Source organism: Carassius auratus, unplaced genomic scaffold, assembly GCF_003368295.1.
Source record: "Carassius auratus strain Wakin unplaced genomic scaffold, ASM336829v1 scaf_tig00031547, whole genome shotgun sequence".
NCBI classification, from domain to species: domain Eukaryota; kingdom Metazoa; phylum Chordata; class Actinopteri; order Cypriniformes; family Cyprinidae; genus Carassius; species Carassius auratus.
Genome location: NW_020525932.1, coordinates 259,532 through 269,344, shown reverse-complemented (window position 1 = coordinate 269,344; position 9,813 = coordinate 259,532). Strand labels below are relative to the sequence as shown.

The window sequence follows — 9,813 nt, the reverse complement described above, 5'->3', positions numbered from 1 at the left end:
CAACCTCAACTTTGTCAGACATTACTCTCACTTTCAATTTGACCGTCAGATGAGACCAAAATGAAGGGTGAACCTAAAAAAGGTGGATTTACAGAAACGCCTGTTTGAAAGAGTTTGTTTTAGTGTTGATATGTAGCTCGTTTTCTGCTTATTATTGAACTTGCCAACAAGCAAAGGCTGTGTTTCTTTTTTTTTTTTTTTTTTGCAGGTCTGACAATGTAGATCAGATTTGATCATTATCTATCCTGACAGAACTACTACATTTTCACTTTAGTATTATCATATTTTTCATAGTCCAGAAAAAAAGTATATAAGTAATAGTACACTGTCTGCAATGTTGAAAAGAAAAACTGTATGTAACACGAGATAAATTTAAATCAGTATTGGTGAAAGAGAGGCAACAGCAAGGTGATGCACGTCTAATATGGAGAACGACATTCAGTCATCATTAATGTCTTCTAATCAGAGAGCTGTCTTGGCCATTAATATTTGACTGTGACAGTAAAAAACTGGAACTGTATTCATCTTGTCATTCAAGCTGTTGTCATCAAAATATGACTGTATTAAGTCAGTTAAACGAAAGTGATTGTTCACACGGGTGTTTTGACCATCAAACCCAGTTCGGTAATGCTGGTCAGACTGGAGCTGCATGAGTTTTAATCTGATGGCAGCAAAGGTTTCAAAACTGCTGAGTAAATTAGAAATTAAACAAGACCGCGTCCCAATGTGCATACTGTCCATCCTAAATTCTATGTGATATTTGTAATTTTCAACACTATTTAGGGACGACAGGCTGGATAGTATGCACACTGGGACACAGGGAAAGTGTCCATCACTTGATTTGTTCAAAAACAGATTCATTCCTTGAATGAAACACCATATGCACTGCTGTATAAAATTAATAGCTTATCATTGAATTTGCATGACAAGTTTTACATAATACTCATTATGCATCTAATATATATATATATCAAAAATTATATTTGGTGTCTGAATAATTTTTGGTTTGACTGTTAAAACGACAAAGTAATTAAATCAAGAGCATTGAGTGATTTTCATTTTCATTTTCATTTTCTTGGATTAACATTACAGCACCCAGTAGCTAAATTAGGCGCGGTCACTTTAAGAGACGATGAACGCATCCAATATAATACACATCCCATTTTTTCCCTCAACTGTTTACTTTCACTTAAGAAATAACTGAACGTTTTTTTCGAGCATAATTTCCAAGGTGGATATTTTTACATATTTTGTATGTATTTGTCGGCACAAGAGCAAAAATAAGCAAATTCGATGTTCAAGTGTTTTGAGACGCCTTTCTCTGCGCGAGCCCTGAACACCAGAACACCGTACTGAATTGGGCTCTTTCACATCTTTTGGTTTGTTCAAACTGCGATTTGTATTTGTTCGTTCAAGTTCAGGAGGGACTTCGAGGAGAACTTCGCAGAAGAGAGCTCGGTTCAGTGTCGCTGTCCGTGATAGGCGGCTCTCTCTCTCGTGCGCACCTAACGGCAAGCGCTACTCTGTTCAGCTTTTCCGCGTCTTGTGTTTGGATGCTTTAATGTTTAAATCGACAAGCGGTAAGGTGTAAAAACATGTGAAAAAGATACGCTTTCGTGACGATGCGCAGCAGTGGCCCGTCAACTGTCCTGAGCATCTTTTTAGGCTATCCTCAGCCAGTCGGTTATATAAAATATCAAGGTGAAAGTCATCATAGCTTGCTTAGTGTAGACCCAGCTCTCACCCAGCTCTGAGAATAGATTAACGGCAATATTTTTTTTATCGCCCGATAAGAGTCTCACATTAACGCAGTACGTTAACGCCGATAACGGCCCACTACTAATATATATATATATATATATATATATATATATATATATATAATTTTTTTTTGAAAAAAAAAAAATGATTCAGTAAAAAATGATTCCTTTGAAGCTCCGGTGTATTTTCAGCATCATTCCTCCAGTCTTCAGGGTCACGTGATCTTCAGAAATCATAATAATATGATGATTTACTGCTCAAGAAACATTTCTGATTATTATCAGTGTTGAAAACCATTGTGCCGCACATTGTTTTTGTGTACATTAATACATTTTAGTAAATTAATGCTTATTCAACAAAAATGCATTAAGTTGATAAAAAGTCACTGTAAATACTTTTATAATGTTACCATGTATATATTAACTTTGAAACCTTTATTTTTTAACTTGTAAAATTTGTATTTAAAGAATCTTGTAAAAAAAAAAATGCTTCGAGCATTATGAAAAAATATTAAGACAGTATGAAGAGAGAGAGACTTCACCACATCAGTCCCTTCTTTTGTATTTTGCTTGCTACATGATTCAAATGGATGCATGTAAATATCAACATGATTTTCTCCACACTGTAAAATTATTGTTAAAAAAATGAATGACAGATACCAAACAAAAGATATACAATCAAAGGTAAAATAACCAAATTAAAAAGGTTCTTCAATGATAACCTAAATCCTGTTCATTGATTATTATCATGATCAAAATATTTTTTTATTTTTTATTATGATCAAATACCTTCACCGTGAATAGTAAATCTCTTGCAATTAACAGTTAGCTAGCAATAGCTCACATGCATCAGCTACTGTAACTACAGAATCACCAACTACACAATTACTGCCTTCAAATTAAGTTACATGCAGAATATTCTCAATGTGTCTTGCTTTTCTCCAGGACCATGAGAGCATTTACAGCACAACTGTCCTCTTCATCAAACAAACCTGAGAATTACTGTTCAATCACTCTCTTTAGGAAGCGAGGAAGAGGGAGAAAGGAATGAGGGAGACTGTGAGAGAAAGGGGGAGTAAGAGGAGGCTGGGAACACTTCCGAAGTTGGAGGCTGCACTGAATAGGACAAATCCAGGCGGGTTGCTGCCCGTGTAAGACGTGATCCAGTCCTGATACTCAGAGACTCTGGCGTACACACCAGGATATTTGGGGTCAGCACATCCTCGACCAAAACTCACAACGCCAGACTGAATCCACAGGGAACTTTTCTTACTGGCCATTGGACCTCCAGAGTCTCCCTGTATTGACAAACATTCAGCATTTATATCTCTGACAGTATACAGTGAACAACTGTTATAGATATAAGTATGCAATAATGTAGCCCAAGTGTAAAAGGTAGGCTGGCTGTGTATTCATCAAAATGTTTTCTTTTTTTCCAGCAGCGACAAACATACATCTTACAATCATTTGCAGTGGGAGCACTGAGCATTTTTCTCTTCTGAAGTAAACACAAAACTAATTAGGACATGGAGTGTTTCTATTTTTGCCGGCAGCCATATCACCCTGGAGCCCAAGACCGGTTTCCCACTGAAGCTAAGCAGGGCTGAGCCTGGTCAGTACCTGGATGGGAGACCTCCTGAGAAAACTAGGTTGATGCTGGAAGAGGTGCTAGTGAGGCCAGCAGGGGGTGCTCACCCTGTGGTCTGTGTGGATCCTAGCGCCCCAGTGTAGTGATGGGTACACTATACTGTCAACAAGCACCGACCATCAGATGAGACGTTAAACCGAGGTCCTGGCAATCTGTGGTCATTAAAAATCCCAGGATGTCTTTCAAAAAAAGTGTAGAGGTGTGACCTCAGCATTCCTGGCTAAATTCGCCCATTGGCCTCTGACCATCATGGCCTCCTAACAATCCCCATATCTGCTGATTGGCTTCACTCTGTCTCCTCTCCACCAGTAAGCTGGTGTGTGGTGAGCGTTCTGGTGTAATATGGCTGCCGTCGCATCATACAGGTGGATGCTACACACTGGTGGGGGATGAGGAGATACCCCCTGACTATGTAAGTGCTTTGAGTGCCTAGAGAGCGCTATATAAATGTAATGAATTATTATTATTATTTCAGTTGCATTATTTAAGTGCAGTATAGACATGTACACACCTTAATCACACTATTACCATCATGTAGAACTATTTGCCACATTGTGCGGCAGGATACATACGGTAGTTTGACGGCAAAACAAAAGAGCAAGGCTTCAAGCAAGAAGGCACGTTTTTATCTGTCGTCGTCTGTTTGAATGTACAGCATGACATATAATTAACTACACTTGAAGCTTTCGTAAAATTAAAAAAGAAACACCCAAAACTGTTTAGTACCGAAGATTAACTATGTTGATATCTGAAATTGACCCTTTGCAAGAACCCTCCCTCCTTAATTACTGTTGCTATGTCCGACAGGCCATGCCGCTCTCACACACCCCTTACGAAAAATATGTTTATTCAAGTGTACTATTAGTATGATTCTTTTAAACAAAAAATAGGAAGGTAAGCTCTTAGTTTACTTTTACATGTACATTTAAGTATACTTGTCTTATACTTACAAAAATTCTAAATGTATTTGAATTTGAACTAAACTTGTGCTCCTAGAATCCACGTTTTCATTATTATACGCTAGAGGGCACTAGTACACATCTTCTGTACATAATTTCCCAAAAAAAAAAACACAAGTGAAGTAGAAAAAGAAACACCAGATACTATCACATGTAACACGATCATTTGACATGAAACAGCATCAAAACTAGAGCTGAAACAACAAATCGATTTATTCGATTAAAATCGATTATTCAAATAGTTGTCAACTAATTTAGTCATCGATTCGTTGCTAAATAACTTTTATTTGCCGTAAGCGGCTCATTTTGTGCATATTTCAAATCTGCGGTGACCAAAGTGTGGCAGTAATGAGCCACCGGAGGTTTTACTCAGCCAGTACAGCAGGAGAAGTAGCCAATAGCCAATAGCTGGCCTCGTTTTATGTCACATGCTTCCTGAACAGCATCTCTGCAGCATTCAGCGTGTTGTGGGAGTACTTTACTTTGAGCCTTCAAAAAAGAAGAGTTACCTGTAAACTCTGGACTACTGAACTGTTTAAGGGGCCGTTCACATATCGCGTCTTTTGCGCGCTCAAGTTCGTTATTTCCAATGTAGACACGCAGTATGCGCGCTCATGCGACCGCGTCGCTTCCATTATGAGCGCGCATACTGCGTGCCTATATTGGAAATAACGAACTTGAGCGCGCAAAAGACGCAACCGCATGGAGTTAAATACATTTCAACTTTTCAGAATGCCGCATGCAGACAGCGGGTCATTTGACAAGAACTAACCAATCAGCTTCATCCTTTCCCATAACAACGTTAAAAGATCAGCCAAGATGAAGGAACAGCTGATCATAGTTGTATATGGATTGCCATTTTGAAATAAATTTTGTAGCAGAGCTACTGCAAGCGATTTTAAGAGCTGCAAATCCATTTATCCTTTGCTGAAATTTCCGCGTCTTCATGGAGAGAGCACTTCATGGTTGCTTAGCAAAGACAGACGCCTCAGGGGCGCAACTGCCCGAGCGCTTTGGAAAGAAGGAGAAAGCGGTGCGCCTAGCGTTTTCCACGCGTTTTTAGGCACGATATGTGAACGGCCCCTAAGATTTTTATGTGTGCAGATTCTCCAGTACAATGTTGTTTGCAAATGTTTAGTCGTAAAAGCTGATAACATTGCTTTTTAAGTTAACATTTAAAGCTTTACAAAGATGTTCTGTGATCAGTTTGTCGTTTACCAGTTCATAATTCAGTCTTGCAGCCTAATTATGACTGAATGAGAGAGGTAAATATTTAAAGATATTTGAAATGCAATTTTTTTTCTAAGTATTCACTGCTCTTTTTCACACAGCAGGTTTTGTGTGTGTGTCCAATTTTTTTTTTTTTTTCTGGACAACCTTCTGATGGATTTTACTTTAAATTGTGAGTTCTATTCAGGTTTCATGCCATTTGCACTTTTTTCGAAGGATTGTTTACAATTTCACAGCATAAGCTATAAAGCTGTTTCCCAGTTAATAATGAAATACAATGCACTGCAATTTTATTCTGTTTTATCCTTATTCTTCGTGAAAATATGTTCTGAAAGAGTCCTTAATAAGCTTTGTTCAGGATGTTAAACTACTTTAGGAGCTCTAAGGACTGCCATGGTGAAAACATTATTTGAAATCTCCTTGTGAAATTTGCTAGAGTATGGGTCAGTGTTTTGATTGCAGAAGAGTTTGACAAAGGATTACTAACACATAATAAAACAACTCCAGGTATATTTTTGATGAGGATATGACAATGCAAAATGGTTAAAATCTCTTAAAAATCTATGCTGAAGGAAAAAGACCCTTGATTAATAATTTACTTGGGGAAAAAATGGAAAAAACTAAAATATAAGTTCATAAACCGATTAATCGATTAATCGTAAAAATAATCGACAGATTAATCGATTATCAAAATAATCGTTAGTTGCAGCCCTAATCAAAACTGTAACGTTATGGAATAAAATGTCGACCGATGAAGAGGTAGTAATCAATGCAAACTTTGGGGTGCTGATCGACTTCATCTATGTTTTGATTATCATTTTAAATCCAATTCATAGTCTTTTTTTCAGCTTTTTGTTCAAAATGTTATTTCTTTATTTTTTATTAAACTTACCCACATTAAAGTTTTTAAAAAAGAATGCATGAAGCTAGAATAAAATGTTTTTTTTTTTTTTTTTCTTCTTTTTTTTTTTTAGTAGATACCGTTCTTTCTTTGGATGTTTTGTATGTTCAGATATTCATACAACAAAATATATACAAATTAAAACCTAAATAGATCCAGAAAATAAATACACTTATAATAATACTACTAGAGCATTGATATTTGTGTACTTGCTACATAAAGTATACTTAAAAATATACTTGGAGGAGTTCATATTTCTGGTCAGTAGTTGTGAATAAATTAAATTATCTGTGTTATCAGGTCTTAGTAACACATTTCCATTGATTTTGCCCCAAAGCGCTATAATGCACATCCAGCTGGGCGTTTCCAGAAGTGGTAATCAGTCTTATTTTTCGTATTCAGATTAGTCCTATCTATGTTTTTATGTAACTGACTTTAGAAAAGTTATGAACAGTCTTACAAAAAAAAAAAAAAAGATGACTAAGCTGTTTAAGCAACAGGCTACAGGTATTGTATCAAAAATCAGCTGTAGAGTACAAGTTTAAGACCAATGCAGTAATACATAGCCTGGTAATACCAAAATCTGTTACTTCGCTTTGCTTCGTAGACAGAGTCTGGAAGGGCATAATTGACAAGCGTTTACTTTCCCGTGAGGGGAGCTTGTCTGAAGTTAAAAATCATTGGTGTACCCGTGAGCCAATCACATGACGTTTGGTTATGACGTATGTTATGTGCTGGCTCAGCCGCCTCGTACTTCTGCAGTAAACACAGGTGTGCTGTGAAAACAAAACCATCGAGTGAGTTTTGCTGCCTCTTTAACTTGATCCTCCATGAGAGCATCCAAGGAGGACACAATCACACTTATCGCCTTGCCGGACTTTGGCCTCACCAGTTTTTCGCTGATGATCGGTAACAGTTGATAAAAAACTTTTCCCGAAACCTGTCGGGAGTAGGTGTGAAACAAACACTCTTCTTGTTCGGGCTTCAGTTGGCAAATGCCGAGAATATTCTCCAAAACAGAGTGAATAGCATCCTGTTTCTCCATGTCTGCTGTCGTGTTCGATTTCCCTAACTTAAACTACGATCTTAAATTCGGCGCTTAGCTAACGTCTAGTTCACGGCTCTCAGCCCGTACTCTGTTCGTTGATTGCTCGGCTGTTTTGAGCCAGGAAAACTGGGAGATAGTTTGCTCTCTCAGACTGAGTACAGAAGCAAACTGAAATTGAGCGGAAGTACGAAGTCTGACATAATCAGGCTAGTAAAGACAAGGCTTAATTATGAAATTAGACTGACAGTGTAATGTTTGGAGGTGACAAAACTGGTGAGTAATGTTTTGCAAATCGATTTGGATTAAAAATGGCTCAAATGAATGAGTGATGTCTTACCTGACATGAATCTTTTCCTCCCTGATTTATCAATCCAGCACAAATCATATTGCTTGTGATGCTTATGTTGACCCCTCCATAAGCATTAGCACAGGCACTGTTATTCACAACTGGTATCATCACCTGCTGCAGTGTGTTAGGAAGCTGAGTGCCTGTGACACAGATCAGAGGACACATTGTATGGTTTTTAAAGAAACCATTTCTGGGTAAACTGCCAAGGTTTATAGTAATGTTTGCATTCAGTTAACTGGCAAGCAAATTGTGGCGAGTGGGGCGGGGCCGAGGGACATGGGAACAAGGAGTGAGGCCGGCGGAAGGATTGGGAAATCACAGACACCTGCGTCCCACTGACGGTCTCAAGTCCCACGTAGGAGATGGAAGGATATAAAACTGGAGCGACGTCAGTGAAGGATGAGAGAGGACCAGGCCTGGGCTTTTAGTTGTGATTTGGTTTTTATTTGAGCGCACCAGTCATCCGTGAGGGGCTGGTGCATTGTTTTATGTTTATTTGGGGTTATTAAAGTTTCTGTTTGATTGTGCGCCGGTTCCCGCCTCCTTCTTCCCGATGATTACGAAGGTTGAATTCATTACACAAATGTTCACTTACCATTAGATTGCAGTGTTCCCCATCCAGTGACCCAGCTCTCTGTCCCTCCACCAAACACACTCCCAGCCGCTGCCAGACAGACCGGCTTAATGTAATCAGAGAAATTCACAGAGGAGGAGAGGTTGATCAGTGCTATATCATTGTCAAAATTAGAAATGTTAAAGTTAGGATGGTTGATGATTTGACTCGCTGTCCTGTTTGTCTCATAAGGGTTTGAGCCGAATTGGTTCAGACGACCGAAGTACATCACAATGTAAGATGCATTGAACCTGTAAGAGAGTCTGCTTTAATCCCATTATTATTAATCTACAAATGTATCTTAAGCTTTATTTAAGCTTTCAACATATACCCCTGGAAGCAGTGCGCTGCAGATAACACCCAGTCTTTATTGATGAGAGTCCCGCCACAGAAATGGCCATAGTCCATGCCCATATAGGAGAAATGAATGCTGACCTGCCACGGCCAAGAACCTGCCGTCGCGTTCTCTCCTCCAACAATCTTGTTATTGAGAGGGGCTCGACCACATACTGATGACAGAAAGACAGATTTCTTCTTAAATTGCCTCTCAGACACAGAAGACACATCTATGTGCTTTGTTATCTTTATGACAACTTACCATCTAACTGGCAGAGCGAACCTGTGTGGAAAGATAAAGATAAAATAAACAGAGTAATCCAGACAGAGCTGATGAACTGGTTTGTGTAGTTCACTTGTAACATCAGTGCTGGTGGATAATAGCACGAAAACATGAGAGAGAAAAAAGAAAAAACTATAAAATGATTTTATATTCATGAGCTGAATAAAGTAACTAACCTAAATCAATTAAGTTTAACATGCAGTGTGTTTGTGAATGAGATACTTCTGTTTCTCTATAGGTTTATTTCTTAGTTTTATGCACATAAACATGTAGTGAGTGGTACTGAATAGAAAATAATTGCGTGCATGCCTTTGTGTGTGTTTTCAAACAATGTGTGAGTAGTTGCTCAAGAATTTTACAGTATATTACAGTGTTTTACCATATTTTACAGTATCCTTTATTACAGGTATTTAAAACTTTTATTTTACAAAAATGTATTAAGAAAATTATTAAATTTAATTTACTTTATAATGATCCCCAATTTTCACATGTTGGGATAATATTAAAGTCATTCAATCTATAATTAACATAACTTTACTCAAATGCATTCTTGATATCCTGGAATTTACATGACCTTAAGTCATACATTAAAATAAATAAATGATGTATTTATAAAGACATTCATACAAATGCAGAATTTGTGTTTATGTACAAAACCAGTTTCAGGCATTTAACTGTAAGTTTTA

General features: G+C 37.8%; 1 protein-coding gene across 1 annotated transcript; it reads right to left on the bottom strand.

Annotated features, from left to right (window-relative positions):
• Positions 1–2,556: 2,556 nt before the first annotated feature.
• Positions 2,557–9,109, bottom strand: LOC113080531 (trypsin-1-like). The gene is made up of 5 exons (XM_026252684.1): positions 9,100–9,109; positions 8,840–9,017; positions 8,491–8,759; positions 7,884–8,035; positions 2,557–3,058 (listed from the first exon to the last, which is right to left on the bottom strand). Exons 1-5 carry the CDS (start codon positions 9,107–9,109, stop codon positions 2,780–2,782), a joined length of 888 nt encoding a protein of 295 aa, XP_026108469.1. The 3' UTR covers positions 2,557–2,779.
• Positions 9,110–9,813: the final 704 nt, after the last annotated feature.

Excerpts from the sequence above, each read along its gene's own strand:
- LOC113080531 (XM_026252684.1), bottom strand. Across the intron at positions 8,760-8,839 it reads GCAGCGCACTGCTTCCAGGG|GTTCAATGCATCTTACATTG; the intron begins GTATATGTTGAA and ends ACTCTCTTACAG. Across the intron at positions 3,059-7,883 it reads GAGGAAAAGATTCATGTCAG|GGAGACTCTGGAGGTCCAAT; the intron begins GTAAGACATCAC and ends TTGTCAATACAG.